The 22,618-nt window shown below is 55.1% G+C and overlaps 1 protein-coding gene across 1 annotated transcript in view; it reads left to right on the top strand.

Moving 5' to 3' along the window:
- ACAA2 (acetyl-CoA acyltransferase 2) overlaps positions 1-22,618 on the top strand; it is a 417,950-nt gene that overhangs the window by 196,044 nt on the left and 199,288 nt on the right. The window contains exon 5 of the mRNA XM_069626958.1: positions 18,866-19,013. Coding sequence (XP_069483059.1) covers positions 18,866-19,013 — 148 coding nt within the window. The remainder of the gene's footprint in view (positions 1-18,865; positions 19,014-22,618) is intronic.

Raw genomic sequence — 22,618 nt, 5'->3', positions numbered from 1 at the left:
GAGATGTGCCCGTTTACCTGCTTTGGGGCGGTTGTATAGCAGTTTGACCCAACTCATGAAGTACGGTCCTATGCCCATGCGTTGCCTAATAGCCCATATTGCCTCCCAGTAGATAGTCGAACGCCTTCTCGAAGTCTATGGCAAGTAAAGCCAGGGGGTCCTGTATCTCAGGTAGCTTCTCCAGTGCTGTGTGTAGCCTGTGTATGTTTTGTCTAGTGGATCTCTGTGGCATGAATCCACACTGGTCTGGATGTATTAGTGTGTGTATGACCTGTTGCAGGCGGTTGGCTAGTGCCTTTGCCAATATTTTGGCCTCGCAGTTTATGAGAGAGATGGGCCTGTAGGAGCTACATTTATCGGGTAGCTTATCTGCTTTGGGCAGGACTATAATTGTGGCTTTCCTTAAGTCAGGAGGGAGACAGCCCTGTGAGTGTGAGTGTTGTAGTAAACGAAGTAAGTGTGGGGAGATGACAGTTGCGCCTATTTTTTTCCATGTTTCAATGGGGAAGCCGTTCGGGCCTGGGGTCTTACCCGATTGGAGTTCTGAAGTGGCTTGGGTTAGTTCTTCCTCAGTGATTACCTGTTCTAGTAGAGTAGACTGCTCTGTGTTTAGGGTGGGGAGAGTGATCTCCTCCAGGATGTCCATTACGGGTGGTGAGGTTGGTGCTTTGTATAACTCAGTGTAGTATTTTGCAAAACCCTCCGCTATGTCTACGTCTGTCACGAATAGTTCTGATTCTTCTGTTGTCAGTTGCCAGGTCACTATGTTCCAGCCATGCCAGCATTTTACCGGCTTTGTCCCCCGTTTCGTATATCTTTGCGCGCATCGCAGTATGTGCCTGCTTTGCATTGTCTAGGGCTATGTGTTGAAGTTGTGCCTGCGCTAGTTGTAGTGCGCGATGCGTTTCCGAATTGTCACGGGTTAGGTGATCGGTCTCTGCTTTTTGCACTTTCGCTTCGGCATGGCGTATTGCTTCTAATTGTTTTTTCTTATGGGCTGTGGTCCAGGCTATTATTTCCCCTCTGAGCACTGTCTTGAATGCCTCCCATAACGTTACTGGGTTATCCACTGAGTCAGTATTCATTTCAAAATATTCTTCAGTGGTCTTTTGGACGTGTTCAACTAGCTCTGGGAACCCTAGGTAGTAGCTGTTCAATCGCCAGCTGGGTTGGGGGATCGACCTGCTGGTGTTAAGTGTTATTATAAGTGGGGAATGATCCGATATACCTCTTGGGAGAAATTGTGCCTCACGTGATTCGTGCATGTTATTTAGTGGCAGCAGAAAATAGTCCAGCCTAGACAGCGAGGCGTGTGCACCAGAATGGTATGAGTATTCCCTTGTGACAGGGTGCAGCATTCTCCATACGTCTTGCAGCCCCACGCGCTAGTGAATGTGGCAAGTTTTGTACGTGTGTTCGGGTTTCTGGATCTTCTATGCGTTCTATCAAGGTCCACGTTCATTACCTCATTAAAGTCTCCCCCAATCAACGTAAGGTCTGCAAGATTATTAATAATTAGAAGCGTAATGTCATTAGTCAGGGGGGTTAGGAGGTTAGGAGGTGCATACACCGCCAGCATAGTCACAGAACGTTCCCCAATTGTACCTGTCGTGAGCACAAACCTCCCTCCCGTGTCTTGCGTAATGGATGCGGGCACAAATGGGAGTCTTTTGTTTACTAGGATCAGTACTCCTCGTGACCCCATGGTAAAACCGGCGTGGAATGCTAGTCTGTAGTTGGTGCGTCTAAAGAATGAGCAATTGGTACCGGCTAGATGTGTCTCCGTCAGGAATGCCACATCCGGGGAGTGTCTATTCAGTGTTTGCAGTACTAGACGTCTTTTAATACAATTGCCGAGCCCATTTACATTCCATGTCATCACTCGGATTGTCCTGTTTTTGTTCACGTTAGTGATTCCCGCCATTTGACACGTGTATGGATGACAACTGTGTGCGTCGGGCCCTCGATAGTATTGTGGTGTTTCATACTATAATAATATCTGCCATGGCTAAGGGCAGGCTGGTTTCCTGTCAGGACATGTGTTTCCATTTGTCTTGTGTGGACTGCTGGCAAGAGTGGAGTGACAATTGGTGTGCTAGGGATGGTGTGCTTCTTAACATTATAGATGGTGTGGTTTCCTGGAACATAACTAACATAAAACAAATTCCCATCCTCCCTCCCTCCCTATACTCCTCCCCAACATGAAGTATCTGTCGCCCTAACTCTATTGGCGCCAAACAACTATATCGCCAGATTAACTTAGTGTGAACTGTTTACACCTCCCTCTCGACTTACTGTTCTTTAGCAAGTCTGGTGTTTCGAGTCTCAAGTATTGAGTTGAGGGCCTGGCTTTGGCTGATACAATGAGTACTCCCGTGCCTCGCGGGCCGCATGCCGCATTGATATCGGTGTGGCATGATAGCCCATTAAATGGGCCGCGACGGAGTAGTATGTCTTGTTAGTGTCACTGTTTCAGCCCATTTCCTCTCGTTGTGGTGGTTCCTGCATCAGAGGTTGTGGAGCTGGGCGCCTTCTGTCTAGTGGCTCACGCCGGTTCCTGTTTCTGCTTCTGTTGCTTGCAAGTCTCCAGTCGCCTTCAATGTGTTTCTCTGCCCAGTTCCACGCTTCTTTTGGGTCAGTGAAGTGTACCGTTGTCCCGCCGTGATAGATCTTGAGCTGGGCCGGAAATAGCAAGCCGTATTTCATGTGTAGGGTCTGGAGTTGTCTTTTGAGCTGATCAAAAGACTGCCTGGCTCTCTGAACCTCCCTTTTGTAGTCAGGGAAGAATGTCACCTTGGATCCATTGAAGGTCAGTGTGCCTTTGGCCCGTGCCGTCTGGAGTAACGCATCTCTATCTCTATAATTCAACAGTTTTGTAACTATGGTGCGTGGAGGTGCTCCAGGTATGGGTCTTCCAGTGGGCACACGGTGCGCGCGTTCGATTGAAAAGAATTTCGAGAATGTCTGGGGCTCAAACATATCGGTTATCCATTGTTCAAGGAACAGTTCCATGGAAGGGCCTTCTGTTTTTTCCGGTACGCCCAGGATGCAAACGTTATTTCGTCTTGATCGGCCTTCACTGTCCTCTGCTTTCTCCTCCAGTGTTTTCAGACGTGCCACTACCCCAGCCATCCTTTGTTCCATAGTGCGCAGCCCATCCTCAGTCCCAGAGATCCGCTGTTCCGCTTCCCCTGTGCGGGAGGACAGTTTCTGAAGATCATGGCGGAGGAGCAAAACGTCTGTGCTGATGCTATCCATCTTTTGTTCCATGGAGGTTCCAGAGTTTGTTATTGCAGCCATGATATCCTTCAGGGATATGTTATGCTCTGTTTCTAACATGGTGTCTGATTGTTCGTGATCCAATTGTGTTCTCGCCGTGGCGAATTGGTCCATTTTGCTTTGACTTGTCAATTTTCTTGTTTTATCCTTCCCCATAGCAGCTGGCATGGTCTGTAACGTTAATCGGTGGGCAGGTTGTTGCGGATTCTGCCTATTTATCCGAGGCGGGTTGCGACCGTTCTGGGAGCGACTGTTCCGCTATAGAACTTTTTTCCCTGGTCTGGGTGTAATCTGCCGGATACTGTGTTAGGTTTGATGTGTAGCTTGTTTTGGCCTTCAGGGGGCTTGTGTCTTGTCCTTAGGAGTGTTCACGGGTCTTTACCGGCACAATATGGGTAGTGTTTTGTTTCCTGGTCCTCTTTGTTTTCCTGCGTGAAGGCGGGTGTATCGTATCATCTCTGTGCACTGTAGCAACGCGCCAGAAGCCGGGTTTGGTGACACCTTGGGATTACACGATGTTCCACACCGCACCCTCCAGCACGTCTTTGGCGTAACTGTATCGGCGTTCCCACACAGGCAGGTGCGTCGTAAGACAGTGTCACCGTGCACTACTATGTTCTGATCGCCTTGCCCAGTGTTGCTTATTTCGTCGAAATTTGGTCGCTTCCGTTATGCTCGGTGGGAAGGTGGTGGTATGTCCAGCAAGTGTGGTTCTATTGGGGCCACAACAACGATTTCTCTTGGGCAGTGGGGGGGATGAAGATGCAGGTTACTCGAGGTCCGTTGAAGTCAGCCCGCGTTCGCCCTCGTTGAGGATGAAAGATATCTGTGCGCCTCAATATGATATATCCGTTTCACTATGATGGGGCAACTGGAAGAGTCCCTGTAGTGGGCCCACCGGCGGCCCCCCTTCTCCTTACCGCAAGATTGAGGTAGTAGCTGTCCGACAGCGAGCGGGGGCCACCTCAGGAGTCTGGAAGGCGCTCAACGCTAAGTGGAGCGCTGCTTGAGGAGCCCCGTCGGCTCCGGGCGTCCTGACGGCGCCAGCAGGCAGAAGTAGTATACGGGCACGTACGTCGTTGTGTTAGTGCGGATCTAACTGCCTGTGAACGACAGCTGCCAGCTGCCGGTGCCGCTTCCAAGGGTGTATCTCTTCCGCCCTTCGATCTGCCTTTGGAGGGAACTTTCACGGCTCTGAGGGTTTCACCGGCGGGAGGCGGGGAGGCACCCAGCGGGGTCCCGCTCCCCGCAGTCCGGGAGCAGCACTGGGGGTGGTTCGGTTCTATTTTGGGGTCCTTTGCCCGCCGTGTAGCTCAACACAGTACCCCACACTCCACTCGCCGGTACTCGGGCAGGGTTTGGTGGTGGCGCACGGCGTCCTCCGTTCATCCGTGGTCTGCAGCGGCCATTCTGTGTGCTCTGTGGCGCGCAAGCTTGCTTTCTTGAAAATGTCGCTAAGTGGGTCTTCCGACACCGATTTTCACCAGGAGCAGGTAGGGACGTGCAGCAGAAGTTCCCACATCGAGTAGGCACTTTGGGTACTTTTAGTCTTGCAGGAAAAACAGGATTGTTTCAGGATCTGGCTGGCGGCCCGGAAGCGATGCAAGCTCACGTCCTCGTCGCTCGGCTGCTGGCCACGCCCCCCCGACCCACACCCACTTTTGATGAAGATCACTTAATGGACATCTTAGACAGGGGACCTCAGGATGACCCTGTAGTCCCTTTCCATATGGCATTACAAAAAATGGTATCCACAAATTGGGAGACTCCAGAAGTAATTCCTGCAGTTAACAAAAAATCTCTCTGCAAAATATAGGACATCGGCAGCAGACCCTCCTTACCTATCTAAGCATCCGACTCCAGAGAGTCTAGTAGTACAAGCTGTTCCTCATCAGGCAGACAATCGGCATACCCTACAATCCTACAGGATAGGGATGACAAAAAATGTGACGCCATGGCCAAGAAGGTTTTCTCTGCATGCAGCATGGCTCTTAAGTCGGCTAATGCCACATGCACGCTGGCAAGATTCACCCACACCCTTTGGGAGTGTGCTTCAGTGGCGGTTCATCACATCCCCGAAAGAAGAGGAGAGACACGGTTTCCTGAATATTATCAAGGACAGGACAGATGCGATGTGCAAGTCTCTCCAAACCGGTCTCAACTCTGCTGACAGCATCAGCAGAGCCATGGAGGCGAGTACCACAATCTGCAAATTTGCGTGGTTGCTGAAATCTGGTTTTGCTCCTGACGTGCAATCCAGACTTCTGAATATGCCCTTTGACGGCACCCATTTATATGGAAAGAAAGCTGATGATTGTTTGGAGAAGTTGCAAACTTCAAAAGCGGCAGACAAATCTCTTGGAGCTGCGATTCGTCAAACTCCAAATCGCCCCACGGGCACGCCCTGAAGGGGTAAGTCCTTTCGCTTTTACTCCGCATACGGAAAAGGCAGAGGACCGCAAGCTCAAAGCGGCCAGAGACGATTCACCCATGGTGGACGGGGCAAAGGTACCAAGCCTACATCAGCAGGAGATTCTTTATCCTCAGCATCTGCTTCAGCCACCTCAAAACCCCTCTGAGGTCTTACTTCACAAGACACCAGTAGGGGGCAGGTTGACTCAGCATCTGACAGAATGGCAGGCTATTATTTCAGATGCTTGGGCACTGGAAACAATTGCCCAAGGTTACTGCCTGCCTTTCCTACGCATAGTCATCCACCGGGGAACAACTCTTTGATGTTTCCAGACCCGCTCCTTATGCAGGAGAATATGGACCTGCTAGAGAAAGGTGCTATAGAACCAGTACCTGCAGCGGAGAGGAACAAGGGTTGGTAATCCCCATATTTCCTAATTCCGAAAAAGGACAGAGGAATGAGACCCATCTTGGACTTATGAGAATCAAACAAATTCCACAGGAAGGACAAGTTCAAGATGGGAACCCTTTCTCAGATCCTTCAGGCCCTCCAACTTCAGGATTGGTTGGTATCTCTGGACCTTCAGGATGCTTACTTTCATGTGCCAATCCATCACAAGCACAGAAAGTACCTGCGGTTCGCCGTTGGCAGCTCTCACTATCAGTTTCGGGTTCTGCCATTTGGGCTGACCTCCGCCTGAGGGTTTTCACCAAGCTAATGGCGGTGGTGGCAGCAAGTCTCAGGAGGGGAGGGATTCATGTCTACCCCTACCTAGACGACTTGTTGATCAGAGCAATAATCCGGAACAAGCTCAAAATCATCTAGACTATGTTTGCCACTTCCTTCACAAGCTGAGCTTCTCCCTCAATTTCAAGAAGTCCCATTTGATACCATCACAGAAACTCCAATTTATTGGAGCAGTCCTGCACACATCCCTGGGAAAAGCCTCGCCACCAGAGGTGAGGGCTCGAGACATTATACAGATGGTGACCAAATTTCAGTATGCCCAACATCTTCCAGCCTTCCATTATTTATTACATTTTTTTTTTTTGAGGTTGTCAGCCTCATGGTATCCTGCATTGTCCTAGTGCCAGAAGCTCGCCCGAGAATGAGATCTCTCCAGTGGGCTCTCAGGACCCAGTGGCCACAGTTCTCAGGAAGGATGTCGGATCTCCTACAAATCCCGAACAGTCTCGCACTAGACCTGCAGTGGTGGGCCTGTCGAGAGAACATTTTGAAAGGAGAAACTTTTTGGCAACCATGGCCGGAGATAACAGTAGTGACGGATGCCTCACTTAAGGGGTGGGGAGCTCATGCCAACTATCTGACTATCAGCGGTTGTTGGTCTCCATCAGAGTCCACACTACACATCAACCTTTTAGAGCTGAGAGCAATCAGGCTAGCACTGAAATCTTTCCTGCCATCAGTACAGGCAAAGAATGTTGTGATAATGACGGACAACACAGTGGCCATGCACTACCTCAACAAAGAGGAGGCGTAGGGTCGCTACCACTGTGCAGAGAGGCAATGCAGCTCTGGTTCTGGACATTACAAGAAGGAATCTCTCTAGCGGCAGTTTACCTAGTTGGGGAGAAGAATAGAACAGCGGACACTCTGAGCAGGCAGTGTGCAGTCTCCCAAGAGTGGGAACTAGCTCAGGAAGTCCTTCAGGAGATCTTCACCCTTTGAGGGACCCCTCAAGTGGATCTGTTCACGACCAATGCCAACAGGAAGTGTGCACTGTACTGCTCAAAGGAATTTCCCCCCCCCGAGAGGAACTCTAGGAGACTCGTTCGTGGTGGACTGGGAATTTCCACTCCCCTACGCGTTTCTGCCAGTTCCCGTCATTCCTCACATGATAAGGCGGTTGATGACGTTCAGGAAATACATGATCCTAATTGCCCTGGATTGGGCCAGGAGAACGTGGTACCCAGACCTTCTGGACCTGTCCATCCGTCCTCTGATTCATCTTCCACAAAGAGATGATCTTCTCTCGCAAGAGGAGGATCGGGTTCCCCATCCGGATATCCGAACTGTCAGCCTTCACGCATGGTTTCCGAAAGGCTGAGATGCAAGGATTAGGACCTCCCGCATGACGTAATGGAGGTGTTGCTTTCGGCCAGAAGACCAGCAACTAAATCACTTTACTGCTGCCATTGGAACAAGTTCTGCAGCTGGTGTAGACATAAGAATATCGACGCTTTTTCATACAGTACACCAATGGCGTTATCTTTCCTACTACATTTAGCAAATCTAGGACTACAAGTCGGCACAATCGAGGGTTACCTCCCCGTGCTATCTATCTTCAAACGCACGGTTGAAGAACCCTCATGTTTTAAGATGCCCTTAGTTATTCAATTCCTGAAAGGGTTGACTAATGTCTAGCCCTCCCTCCCTCCCCCACCCCCCGCGACTCCTTTTTCAAGTTCCTCTGTGGGACTTAAATATAGTTCTAAAATTCCTAATGGGCACTCCTTTTGAACCTCTCCATTCCTGCCCATTAAGATTTCTCACTCTGAAAACTGTTTTCCTAGTGGCTATAACTTCTGCCAGAAGAGTGAGCGAACTCCAAGCCTTATCTTGCAAACCTCCACACACTATCTTCCACAAAGATAAAGTAGTTCTTCAAGTGAAGCCTAATTTCCTCCCAAAGGTTGTGTCAGAGTTCCAGATCACACAAAAGATAACTTTACCTTAATCTTATCCTCCTCCTCACCCAGGTAAAGAGGAAGAAAGATTGCCTAGGCTTGGTCCTAAGCGGGGTCTGAGCTTTCATATAAGCAGACTTGCAGGACTAAGGCAAGCAGACCAATTATTTTTGGGGTATGCAGGACACAAACTAGGTCTTGCCATCACCAAACAAACCATCTCAAGATGGATCATTCTAACTATACTGGAATATTACAAATTGGCAGAGAAAGATCCCCCCTCAACATCTGAGGGCTCATTCCACCAGGGGTTTTGCAGCCTTGTCAGCTCTCAAAAAGGGAGTTCCAACAAAGGACATTAGTGCAACTGCCACATGGTCATCTGCACCCACCTTCACCAAATTCTATAGTCTGGACTCCTCCACTTGTCAGGAGACCAAATTTTGAAAAGCTGTATTGCACTCTGCACACTTAAAACAGTCATTTTGATTCCCACCTCCTGTACAATTTACTGCTTTGGGAGTCTATCAAAGATGAGGAATACGTGGGAGTTTGAATCCATTCGAAGAACAAGTTACTTACCAACTGTAACGTTCTTTCGACTGGATGTTCCTCCCACGTATTCCTTATCGCCCATCCCATCCTTCCCCGCAGTAAAACTTCCCTTGTAGTTCCAGCCTGCGTTCCCTCAAGGGTTGTAACCGTCTCATGCTAGACAAAGCTCACACTTCAAAATGGAACTGAGCAACGGATGCTGCGCGTGACTATTTATACTCGTGATGACGTCAACGCCGATACGTAGGCCATCGAGGGACATGGACTCGAGGGCATCGATGCGCAGCGCCCTCTACTGAAAAATAATTCCGAGGCCAGCAAGCTGGAATAGAGATATCAAAGATAAGGAATATGTGGGAGGAACATCCAGTAGAAAGAACACTACAGTTGGTAACTAACTTGTTCTTCTAGCCCAAGCCCCCGCTCCTGGTGCAATTTTGGTGCAAATCCGTCCAGCCGTTCCGCCTGTAGCCGTGCGCAAAGTTTTTTCCCCCATTCAGTCTATGGGAAAAAAAGTGTTGAGACCCACCTTATAACTCCCCACCCTCACACGAAACATCGCCCAACTTGGCGAATAAATTCAGAGCCACCCATGTACTTTTTCTGCAAAGTTTGGTGAGGATTCATCCAGGGGGGGGCGAGGTTATAAGCCGCCGAAAAAGTGTGCTTCTTATGGGTTTAGCATCCTAACCATAACTACACGGGGTAGCGGCCGTGAGTATGGTTAAGTTGGTGTTTCCATAGGAAGAGCACTTTTTGGGCGGCTTATAACTTCGCTCCCCCTGGACGAAGTTTGGTGAGGATTCGTCCAGGAGGGGCAAAGTTATAGGGGGGGGGGTCCCAAAACTTTTTTTTTTCCCATAGACTGAATGGGAAAAAAATGTTGCTCGCGCCTACAGCCCAAACCGCTGGACGGATTTTCACCAAATTTGGACCAGGAGCAGCGGCTTGGTCCCGAAAGCGTGCTTTTGCAAATTTGATGAAAATCCGTCCAGTATTTTTTTTTAAATGACCAAAAAGTAGGTCAGAAAAAATTAGCGATATCTGTGTTCGCTTCGCGGACACACTTCCCTGTTCGCTCCGCGGACAGGACGGTGATTGGGCAAGCAGCTTGCGTGATGTCTGCGGACATCTGACGTGCTTTTCTATTGGCTGCCGTGAAGCGTGCAGTGCGTCTATTTTCAGAGACGCCCGCCATCTTTATTTATCGGAGCGGGATCTGCTCTGCTGCCTGCACAGTTTTGATGTGGGCTGCGTCGGCCACGAAAAGGCAGTGAGGCACAGGCCCTCGTGTCTCTCTCTTGTTCCCCCCACCTCCCGCTCATGGCCCGTGCCTCCCATGTCCCCCCCTCGCTGATTCTCTGTGTGTTCCTCCCACCCCCCCGCTCATGCTCAGTTTCTCTTTCCTGTTCCCCCGCTCATGTCCCGTGTCTCCCTCCTCCCCCCACCACCCCCCACTCATGCCCCGTGACTCTCTCCTCTTCCCCCTCAACCCCCGCTCATTCCCCGTGTCTCTCTCACCTTCCCCCCACCCCCGCTCATGCCCCGTGCGTCTCCCTCCTTTGCCCCCACCCCCCGCTCATGCCCCGTGTGTCTCTCCCCTCCCCTCACCCCCCACTCATGCCCCGTGTCTCTCCCCTCCCCCCGCTCATGCCTCGTCTCTCCCCTTCGCCTCTACCCCCCTCTCATGCCCTGTATCTCTCTCCCCTTCCCCCACCCCCGCTCATGCCCAGTGTTTCTCCCCTTCCCCCCCACCCCCCGCTCATGCCCCATGTCTCTCCCCTTCCCCGCCACCCCCTGCTCATGCCCCGTGTCTCCCTATTCCCCCTACCCCCCGCTCATGCCCAGTGTCTCTCACTCCTTCCCCCCACCCCCCGCTCATGCCCCGTGTTGCTCTTCCCTTCCCCCCACTCATGCCCCGTGTCTCCCTCCTTTCCCACCACCCCCCCTCATGCCCGTGTCTCTCCCCTCCTCCCCACCCCCCGCTAATGCCCCATGTTTCTCCCCTTCCCCCCAACCCCCGCTCATGCCCCGTGTCTACCTTGTGTTACCCCCCACCCCCGCTCATGCCCCGTGTCTCTCCCCTTCCCCCACCCCAGCTCATGCCCATGTCTCTCTCCGCTTCCCCCCACCCCCGCTCATGCCCAGTGTCTCTCTCCCCTTCTCCCCACCCCCCGCTCATGCCCCGTGTCTCTCTCCCTTTCCCCCAAGCCCCCGCTCGTGCCCCGTGTCTCTCTCCCCTTCCCCCCACCCCAGCTCATGCCCTGTGTCTCTCTCCCCTTCCCCCCACCCCCAGCTCATGCCCCGTGTCTCTTTCCCCTTCCCCCCCACCCCCTGCTCATGCCCTGTGTCTCTCTCCTCTTCCCCCCCACCCCCTGCTTATGCCCGGTGTCTCTCTCCCCTTCCCCCCACCCCCTGCTCATGCCCCGTGTCTCCCCTGTTCCCCCCCACCCCCCGCTCATGCCCCGTGTCTCCCTTGTGTTACCCCCTCCCATGCCCTGTCTCCCCTGTTACCCCCCACCCCCCGCTCATGCCCCGTGTCTCTCCCCTTCCCCCCCACCCCCGCTCATGCCCGTGTCTCTCTCCACTTCCCCCACCCCCCGCTCATGCCCCGTGTCTCCCTTGTGTTACCCCCACCCATGCCCTGTCTCCCCCGTTACCCCCACCCCCCGCTCATGCCCGTGTCTCTCTCCGCTTCCCCCACCCCCCGCTCCTGCCCCGTGTCTCTCTCCCCTTCCCCCCACCCCCAGCTCATGCCCTGTGTCTCTCTCCCCTTCCCCCCACCCCAGCTCATGCCCCGTGTCTCTTTCCCCTCCCCCCCACCCCCTGCTCATGCCCCGTGTCTCTCTCCTCTTCCCCCCCACCCCTGCTTATGCCCAGTGTCTCTCTCCCCTTCCCCCCACCCCCTGCTCATGCCCCGTGTCTCCCCTGTTCCCCCCCACCCCCCACTCATGCCCCGTGTCTCCCTTGTGTTACCCCTTCCCATGCCCTGTCTCCCCTGTTACCCCCCACCCCCCGCTCATGCCCCGTGTCTCTCCCCTTCCCCCCCACCCCCGCTCATGCCCGTGTCTCTCTCCACTTCCCCCACCCCCGCTCATGCCCGTGTCTCTCTCCGCTTCCCCCCACCCCCCGCTCATGCCCAGTGTCTCTCTCCCCTTCCCCCCAGCCCCCGCTCATGCCCCGTGTCTCTCTCGCATTCCCCCCACCCCCCGCTCATGCCCTGTGTCTCTCTCCCCTTCCCCCCCAACCCCCGCTCATGCCCCGTGTCTCTCCCCTGTTCCCCCCACCCCCGCTCATGACCTGTCTCCCCTGTTACCCCCCACCCCCGCTCATGCCCTGTGTCTCCCTTGTTACCCCCCACCCCTTCTCATGCCCCATGTTTCCCTTGTGTTACCCCCACCCATGCCCCGTGTCTCTCCCCTTCCCCCACCCCCAACTCATGCCCCGTGTCTCTCCCCTTCCCCCCCACTCCCCGCTCATGCCCCGTGACTCTCCCCTCCCCCCCACCCCTGCTCATGGCTGTGTCTCTCTCCCCTTCCCCCCACCCCCCGCTCATGCCCCGTGTTTCTCTCCCCTTCCCCCCCACCGCTCATGCCCCGTGTCTCTCCCCTTACCCCCACCCCCCGCTCATGCCCCTTGTGTCTCTCCCCTTCCCCCCACCCCCCGCACATGCCCCGTGTCTCTCCCTTCGCCCCCACCCGCCGCACATGCACCGTTTCTCTCTCCCCCTTCCCCCCACCCCCCGCTCATGCCCCGTGTGTCTCTCCCCTCCCCCCTTGCTCATGCCCCGTGTGTCTCTCCTCTCCCCTCCCCACCCCCCGCTCATGCCCCGTGTCTCCTGTTACCCCCCCCAATGCCCCGTGTCTCCCTTGTGTTACCCCCCTCCCATGTCCTGTCTCCCCTGTTACCCCCACCCCCCGCTCATGCCCCGTGTCTCTCTCCGCTTCCCCCCACCCCCGCTCATGCCCGTGTCTCTCTCCGTTTCCCCTCACCCCCGCTCATGCCCAGTGTCTCTCTCCCCTTCCCCCCAACCCCCGCTCATGCCCTGTGTCTCTCTCGCCTTCCCCCCACCCCCCGCTCATGCCCTGTCTCTCACCCCTTCCCCCACCCCCCGCTCATGCCCCGTGTCTCTCTCCCCTTCCGCCCGCTCATGCCCCGTGTCTCTCTCCCCTTCCCCCGCTCATGCCCCGTGTCTCTCTCCGCTTCCCCCCACCCCCGCTCATGCCCGTGTCTCTCTCCGTTTCCCCTCACCCCCGCTCATGCCCAGTGTCTCTCTCCCCTTCCCCCCAACCCCCGCTCATGCCCTGTGTCTCTCTCGCCTTCCCCCCACCCCCCGCTCATGCCCTGTCTCTCACCCCTTCCCCCCACCCCCCGCTCATGCCCCGTGTCTCTCTCCCCTTCCGCCCGCTCATGCCCCGTGTCTCTCTCCCCTTCCCCCACTCATGCCCCGTGTCTCGCTCTCCTTCCCCCCCACCCCCCGCTCATGCCCCGTGAGTCTCTCCCCTTCCCACCCACCCACCACTCATGCCCCGTGTCTCTCTCTCCTTCCCCCCGCTCATGCCCCGTGCCTCCCTCCTTTCCCCCCACCCCCAGCTCATGCCCTGTGTCGCTCCCCTCCCCCCCACTAATGCCCCGTGTCTCTCCCCTTCCCCCACACCCCCCGCTCAGGCCCTGTGTCTCTCTCCCCTTCCCCCACCCCCCGCTCATGCCCCTTGTCTCTCTCCCCTTCCCCCCACCCCCCGCTCATGCCCCGTGTTTCTCTCCCCTTCCCCCCCACCGCTCATGCCCCGTGTCTCTCCCCTTCCCCCCACCCCCCGCTCATGCCCCTTGTGTCTCTCCCCTTCCCCCCACCCCCCGCACATGCCCCGTGTCTCTCCCTTCGCCCCCACCCGCCGCACATGCACCGTGTCTCTCTCCCCCTTCCCCCCACCCCCCCGCTCATGCCCCGTGTGTCTCTCCCCTCCCCCCTTGCTCATGCCCCGTGTGTCTCTCCTCTCCCCTCCCCACCCCCCGCTCATGCCCCGTGTCTCCTGTGTTACCCCCCCAATGCCCCCGCTCATGCCCCGTGTCTCTCTCCGCTTCCCCCCACCCCCGCTCATGCCGTGTCTCTCTCCCCTTCCCCCCAACCCCCGCTCATGCCCTGTGTCTCTCTCGCCTTCCCCCCACCCCCCGCTCATGCCCTGTCTCTCACCCCTTCCCCCCACCCCCCTCTTGCCCCGTGTCTCTCTCCCCTTCCCCCACCCCCCTCATGCCCCGTGTTTTACCCCTTCCCCCACCCCCCGCTCATACCTTGTGTCTCTCCCCTTCCCCTCTCCCCCGCTCATGCCCCGTGTCTCCCTACTGTTCCCCCCACCCCCCGCTCCCCGCTCATGCCCCGTGTCTCTCCCCTTGCCCCCACCCCCGCTCATGCTCCGTGTCTCTCCCCTTGCCCCCACCCCCGCTCATGCCCCGTCTCTCCCCTTACCCCCACCCCCGCGCATGCCCCGTGTCTCTCCCCTTCCCTCCCACCCCCCGCTCATTCCCCGTGTCTCTCCCCTTCCCTCCCACCCCCCGCTCATGCCCCGTGTCTCTCCCCTTCCATCCCACCCCCCGCTCATGCCCCGTGTCTCTCCCCTTCGCTCATGCCCCGTGTCTCTCTCCCCTTCTTCCCCACCCCCCCGCTCATGCCCCGTGTCTCTCTCCCCTTCCCCCCACCCCCCGCTCATGCCCCGTGTCTCTCCCCTTCCCCTCCACCCCCCGCTCATGCCCCGTGTCTCTCTCCCCTTCCCCCCACCCCCTGCTCATGCCACGTGTCTCTCTCCCCTTCCCCCCACCCCCCACTCATGCCCCATGTCTCTCCCCTTCCCTCCCACCCCCTGCTCATGCCCCGTGTCTCTCTCCCCTTCTCCCCCACCCCCGCTCATGCCCCGTGTCTCTCTCCCCTTCCCCCACCCCCTGCTCATGCCCCGTGTCTCTCTCCCCTTCCCCCCACCCCCCGCTCATGCCCCGTGTCTCTCTCCCCTTCCCCCCACCCCCCGTGTCTCTCTCCCCTTCCCCCCACCCCCCGCTCATGCCCCGAGTCTCTCTCCCCTTCCCCCCACCCACCGCTCATGCCCCGTGTCTCTCTCCGCTTCCCCCCACCCCCGCTCATGCCCCGTGTGTCTCTCCCCTTCCCCCCCACCCCCCGCTCATGCCCCGTGTCTCTCCCCTTCCCACCCACCCCCTGCTCATGCCCTGTGTCTCCCTACTGTTCCACTCCACCCCCGCTCATGCCCCGTGTCTCTCCCCTTCCCCCACCCCCAGCTCATGCCCCGTGTCGCTCCCCTCCCCCCCAACTAATGCCCCGTGTCTCTCCTCTTCCCCCACCCCCCTCATGCGCCGTGTCTCACCCCTTCCCCCCCACCCCCCGCTCATACCTCGTGTCTCTCCCCTTCCCCCCTCCCCCGCTCATGCTCCGTGTCTCCCTACTGTTCCCCCCACCCCCCGCTCATGCCCCGTGTCTCTCCCCTTCCCCCCACCCCCACTCATGTCCCGTGTCTCTCCCCTTCACCCACCCCCCGCTCATGCCCCGTGTCTCTCTCCCCTTCCCCCCCACCCCCGCTCATGCCCCGTGTCTTCATCGTGTACCCCCTCGCCCCCGCTCATGCCCCGTGTGTCACTCCCCTTCCCCCCACCCCCTGCTCATGCCCCGTGTGTCTCTCCCCTCCCCCCACCCCCCGCTCATGCCCCTTGTCTCTCTCCCCTCCCACCACCCCCGTTCATGCCCCGTGTCTCTCTCCCCTTCCCCCCCACCCCCTGCTCATGCCCCGTGTGTCTCTCCCCTTCCCCCCTCCCCCGTTCATGCCCCGTGTCTCTCCACTTCCCCCCACTCCCCGCTCATGCCCCATGTCTCCCTTGTGTTACCCCCCACCCCCCACTCATGCCCCATGTCTCCCTTGTTACACCCACCCATGCCCCGTGTCTCTCCCCTCCCCCCCCACTCATGCCCAGTGTGGCTCTCCCTTTTCCCCCCACCCCCCGCTCATGCCCCGTGTGTCTCTCCCCTTCTCCCCACCCCCCGCTCATGCCCCGTGTGTCTCTCCCCTTCTCCCCACCCCCCGCTCATGCCCCGTGTCTCTCCCCTTCCCCCACCCCCGCTCATGCCCATGTCTCCCTCCTTTCCTCCCACCCCCCGCTCATGCCCGTGTGTCTCTCCCCTTCCCCCCCGCTCATGCCCCGTGTGTCTCCCCTGTGCCCCCCCACCCCCCGCTCATGACCGGTCTCCCCTGTTAACCCCCACCCCCCGCTCATGCCGGTGTCTCCCTTGTGTTACCCCCCCACCCCCTGCTCATGCCCTGTGTCTCCCTTGTGTTACCCCCCCACCCCCTGCTCATGCCCCGTGTCTCCCTTGTGTTACCCCCCACCCCCCGCTCATGCCCCATGTCTCCCCTGTTACCCCCATCCCCGCTCATGCCCTGTGTCTCCCTTGTGTTACCCCCCACCCCCTGCTCATGCCCTGTCTCCCTCACCCCCGCTCATGCCCTGTCTCCCTTGTTACCCCCCACCCCCCGCTCATGCCCCGTGTCTCCCCTGTTCCACCCACCCACGCTCATGCCCCGTGTCTCACTCCTTTCCCCCCACTCCCCGCTCAAGCCCCGTGTCTCCCTTGTTACCCCCACCCCCCGCTCATGCCCCATGTCTCCCCTGTCCCCCCCACCCCCGCTCATGCCCCGTGTCTCCCCTGCCCCCCCCACCCCCACTCATGCCCCGTGTTTCCCTCGTGTACCCCCCACCCCCCGCTCATGCCCTGTGTCTCCTGTTGCGCCCCCACCCTCCGGTCATGTCCCATGTCTCCCTCCTCTACCCCCACCCCCCTCATGCCCCGGGTTTCCCTCCTGTACCCCCAACCCCCCGCTCATGCCCCGTGTTTCCCTCTTGTTCCCCGCACCCCCCCCGCTCATGCTCCGTGTTACTCCCCCATCCCCGCTCTTGCCCCATGTCTCCCTCGTGTTACCCCCACCGCCTGCTCATGCCCCATGTATCCCTCGTGTTACCCCCACCCCCGCTCATGCCCCGTGTCTCCCTCGTGTTACCCCCACCCCCACTCATGCCCCGTGTCTCCCTCGTGTTCCCCCCACCCCTGCTCATGCCTCGTGTTTCCCCGCACACCCTCCCGCTCATGCCCAGTGTCCCCCTCGTGTTCCCCCCACCTGCTCATGCCCCGTCTCTCCTTTCCCCCCACCCCCCGCTCATGCCCTGTGTGCGCCCTGTTCCCCCCACCCCCGCTCATGCCCCATGTGCACTGTTCCCTCCACTGCCGCTCATGCCCCATGTCTCCCTCGTATTCCCCCCACCCCCGCTCATGCCCGTGTCTCCCTCGTGTACCCCCTCACCCCCCGCTCATGCCCCGTGTGTATCCTGTTGCCCCCACCCCCCGCTCATGCCCCGTGTCTGCATCATGTACCCCCTCACCTCCCGCTCATGCCCCGTGTCTCCTCTTGCCCCCACCCCCGGCTCATGCCTCGTGTCTCCCTCGTGTTCCCTCCAACCCCGCTTATGCCCTGTGTTTCCCTCGTGTTACCCCCCACCCCCGCTCATGCCTCGTGTCTCCCTCGTGTTCCCCCCACCCCCGCTCATGCCCCATGTTTCCCTCGTGTTCCCCTCCATCCCCGCTCATGCCCTGTGTGCCCTTTTCCCCCACCCCCGCTCATGCCCGTGTGTGCCCTGTTTACCCCACCCCCCACTCATACCCTGTGTCTCCCTAGTGTTCCTCCCCACCCCCCACTCATGCCCCGTGTCTCCCTCGTGTTCCTCCCCACCCCCCGCTCATGCCCCGTGTCTCCCTTGTGTTCCTGCCACCCCACGCTCATGCCCTGTGTCTCCCTCGTGTTCCTCCCCACCATCCGCTCATGCCCCGTGTCTCCCTCGTGTTCCTCCCCACCCCCCGCTCAGCCCCGTGTCTCCCCTGTTCCCCCCCACCTGCTGCTCATGCCCCGTGTCTCTCTCGTGTTCCCCCACCCCCGCTCATGCCCCGTGTTTCCTTCCTTTTCTCCCACCCCCTGCTCATGCCCCTTTTGTGCTCTGTTCCCTCTCACCCTCGCTCATGCCCATGTGTCTCCCCTGTTCCCCCTCCACCCCCCCGCTCATGCCCTGTTGTGTTCTCTTTATACACACCGCCTTCCCTTTCCATGGAGGCCATTGTGGTAAAAGATTTTCCTTCCTACACTGGGACGCCGTGTAGGAAGGAAAATCTTTTTCTTTTACCACCCGGGGTTCCCACTTTGAGGACCTAAGATGCTAGTGGTCGTCATCTATTGAAAAGGATGTTATGGTGACGTTGCACTAATAACCTATAAAATTCAGTAAAAAAAAGTGTTACAGAGACGTTATGGTTAAGTTGCACTAATAAAAACCTATGAAATTCAATGAAAAAACTTTGTTAAAGGGACGTTATGGTTAAGTTGCGCTACTAAAAACCTATGAAATTCAGTGACATTTGTGATGTCATCTTTGATGTCCTGGGTGTTCGTCTTAGCATCGCACGGTGGTGGCGCGAGTTATGGTTGCTCAGCTTACCATAACTGGCGAATTTCAAGGGTTTTTCAGTTTTACTTGGAACCATAACGTCCCTTTGACAAAGTTTTTTCACTGAATATATATATATATATATATGTGTGTGTTGCTTGCTCATCACTGTGGGCCTTATGTTTGATGCCCCTGATGTATGCTCTCCTGCGACTGTGTAATGTATTTGGTACCATTCGGATTCCAGCCGCCTGATGGTATTTTCCAAGTCATTGATAATCGAGCTACCTTTGGACCAAGCATATGTACAATGTATGCCATGATCGCTTCCTTCTACTTATCAAACCTATTCTTTTTCATTTAAGGGTAATGTCTGTTCCAGTGCCTCTGTTAAGCTATAATTGTCAGAAATGAACATTAATCTGTGAATCGTTTGTTTTATGCCTATGACTGACCATTATTCCTTGTTCCCTTGATTCCGTTCTAGATGGAAGACACTTTGTGGGCCGGACTCACTGATTTGCACATTAAAACCCCAATGGGCGTCACTGCTGAAAATCTGGCTGAAAAATACAAGATCAGCAGAGAGGACTGTGATCGATATGCACTGAAAACCCAGCAGAGGTGGAAAGCCGGTCAGTCTACAGATTTCTTACTTGTGTGCATATTTACTCCTTTCCTTTTTAAGCGCTATTGTCTGTTTCTTTGCGAGAAGAGACCGTCCTCATTTTCTTATTGCCTGGATATGCTGACACCCTGTCCTTTTACAGAAACCCCATGCTTGGTTGTGGGATTTTATAGTAGATTGGAAAGCGCGTCATAGAACACACTATGATGCAAATACTAACTTTCTGGTTGCAGTTGGTTTGAGAGCTGTTGCTTCGTTTGAGCTTATTAGATCGTGTCACCGAAATAGTACACATTAGAAAGTGCCATTCTATTTGTGATTATACGATTGTTGTGATTGGGATTTGTGAGAATACGTAATAAGTGATGCCCATCCTACTGATGGTTGGGCAGAAGTGGACTTATTTACTGTCCCGTTTCTACCGATCTCGATCCATTGCATTTCTGAACATACAACCTTTGGCAGAGCCGCAGATAATTTGTTCAGAGAGTATGCTGAACCCTCATGCAAGCCTCTCTTACCAGCCTCCGGACCCGTGCTCACCAACCCTCATACATAGCCTGCATTTGTCTTCCCTTTTTGCATCGCCCTGTGTTCACCTGCTTACTTGGAGGACATTTTTGTTTTCGTTTTGTTGGGCACCTAGTTGGGATGGGGTTTAGAAACCCTTCGTGCCATTCCCTTTTTAGATACTTCAAGTCAAATGCAGTATACCTGCAGGTTCTAGCCATGACAGCATGCTATGCCATGATTGGCTGTACTCCTTCTCGACTTGTCTTTTTCAGATCCATTTATGCACTCTTACGTCATGTCCTATAAGCCTGGAAGTGTTAAAGCGCAGGGAAGTGGTGCAGGTATATCAGAGTAATAGTTGTCAAACATTTTTGACCCACCCCATCCCTCCTTACACGATTCTCATGTACAATAATGAAGAAAATCAGATCATGTAAGGTGGAAAAGTAAGCCGTAAGATTTATTGCACACTCAGCTACTCGTAAACAAATCCAGATAAAAAGACTGCAATGGTAAAAGCATTTTGGGGAACATGGGTTCAGGTCAGCGGGGACCGTGCTCCATTGTAGGGCCATCTCGAGGCTGATCCATGCTGCCACCCTGCATGGGTATACGGCCCTCAGCCCCCCCCCCACCAAATATACCCTATGGGCAGCCTCTTTCTGCTAGAGTCCAAAACATTTTTCTTGTGAAAATCTCCATTCCTTCCATACACCCTGTAGTTGAGAAATAATTCCTCATTATTTAAGGTAATGGCCCCATGCTTGATACACTTGAGGTCTGTGTATGTTCAGAAATGTCCTAATGCTTTGTTTAATTTTCTGCTGGAATTTTCTATAGCTTTATTAGATTCTGCTCCTTGCCAATGCTGCCTGGGCAGCATTTGCGATACCATGACCTCTGTGTTTCCAACATTCTGCAATCCTCCTGAGTAAGGTATACATTTCTGCCAACAGTACCTTCTTCCCTATTGTGTCAAATCATTGCCTCCCAGCTGTATTATCAGGAAATCGGGGGGAAGGACGCTGACCCCTAACAGATCAGCTAGTTTGTCGTGCAATCCCCCCCCCCCAGCTCATGCCAGACTTGCCCCACCGTGAAGTGATAGTTCTCTGAAAGTGTAAACCCTCTTGTTTTTTTTTTTTATAAGATATTTTATTAAGTTCTCAGAACATGAATCAACAAGCGACAGAACATTTCATAAGAACTCGCAATACAATACATCAAAATTCATTTCCCTCCTCAATTTTACATTTTGTTGTTGCAGTTCATTAAACATACCATCATCATCCTGAAATTCATTCATAGGTAAATATAGGAGGGGGGGAAAAACACCTAGAGACATTGCAGTCAAGAGAAGGGAAGAATAGAGAACAGAGGGGGGAGAGAAGATGAGAGAAAAGATAGAAGAAAGAGAAGAAAACAAAACAATCTAATTCACAGTGCCAACATCAAGGTTTTATGAAGTGTTTCAGCAGTGACGGTTGAAAAAACATCTGCTCTCTATCCGACACTACATCCAAAAATGGACCCCAAGTCTGCGTGAACTTGGACATCTTCCCCTCTAACAAAGCCGTAAGCTTTTCCAGACCCAATAGCTCCCATACTTTCATCCACCAGTATGACCTATGCGGCCCCTCCACAGTCTTCCAAAATCTAGCTCTTGTAATTTGAGCTGCAATGAGCAGCTGAGAGAGTAAGGTTGCTCTATATCCCGACAACGGGAAAGACCCGTCTTCCGGGGCGTCCCCCAGCAACAAGATACGAGGATCCATGGGGAGCAAGGTCCCAATGATCTCCTTGATTTTGGATTGCGCCTCTAGCCAGAACGTTTGTATGACTGAACAATGCTACCACATGTGTGCTAAATCACCACGTTCCCCACAGCCATGCCAACAAGTATCTGGATAGTCAGGATTCATTGCATGTAACCTGTTAAGGGATAAATACCATCGATAACCAAGCTTAATAGCCTTCTCTTCACTATCTTACATCAGGAACTTTTCTGGGCTCTGCACCAAATCTTTTGCCATGATTCTTCAGAGATCTCCAAGCCCAGCTCCCTCTTCCACCCTATCATGTAAGGTAATCTTTCCCTGAAAGGGACATTCTCCAAGAGTCTGTAGTAGGTAGATACTATATGAGCTTGCTAGCCCTCTAGAATTTTAAGTTTTCCTATCGGGTCCCTGGAAGCGGCCCGACAGGTGTCCCCATTGGTCAGCCAATGGCAAAGCTGTATGTATCTAAAGCGTTCAGATTCCGGCAATTTAAACTTCTCTTTGAGGTCTGCAAACATCAGGGGTTCTCGATTTACATATAGGTCTCTTAGCCTCAGAGGTTCATCTGGACTCCAGCACTGGAATGAACCAACTTCAAGACCCGGTGTAAATGCTGGATTTTGGGTGACGGGGAAAGCGGACCCAGGCCTGATTTGATCCCTTTCTGCGTGCATGCCTTATCCCAATTCTGGAGCGTTGCCATCGTGGTGGGCAACAGCACATTCCAATGTCTTTGGGCATCTCTAGGGAGAAACGGGAGATGAGCTAGAGGGAACGGGACTACTGACTGTTCGATCTCCTGCCATTTCTGGGGGTTCCGATGAGTTTGCCCAGGTCAGCATAGCAGCGACCTGTGCGGCCAGTTAGTATCGCGGAATCGAGGGGAGCCCCAGGCCACCCAACATCTTTACCCTAGTAAGGAGTTTACAGGAAATTTGGGGTTTCTTCCTCTTCCAAACAAACTGTCCAATTGCCTTTTGCAAATCAATGAGGTCACCTTCCGGGATAAGCACTGGTAAAGAATGGAAAACCTACTGGAGCTACGGAAATAGGGTCATCTTGACCGTGCTCATCCGGCCTAACCATGAGATTTCCTGAGAATCCCAGTGTGAGAGTCATTCCTTGGCCTCCTTCAATAGGGCGGGTATGTTGGCTTTGAAGAGATCTGTGTACCTCGAGGGTCAATATTATTCCTATATAGGGGACATCCGTGGTGGACCATGGGATAGGAAACCGTGCCTGGCTGGACGCCACCCCAGTGGGGATTACTGTTAAGGCCATTCTGACTGATTTGGATGGGTTCACCTCAAATCCCGATATT

The sequence above is a fragment of the Ambystoma mexicanum genome, chromosome 6p (assembly GCF_040938575.1).
Source record: "Ambystoma mexicanum isolate Mex_15411 chromosome 6p, UKY_AmexF1_1, whole genome shotgun sequence".
NCBI classification, from domain to species: Eukaryota; Metazoa; Chordata; class Amphibia; order Caudata; family Ambystomatidae; genus Ambystoma; species Ambystoma mexicanum.
The sequence above is the reverse complement of the archived record's forward strand: the minus strand, read 5'-3'. Positions and strand labels throughout refer to the sequence as shown.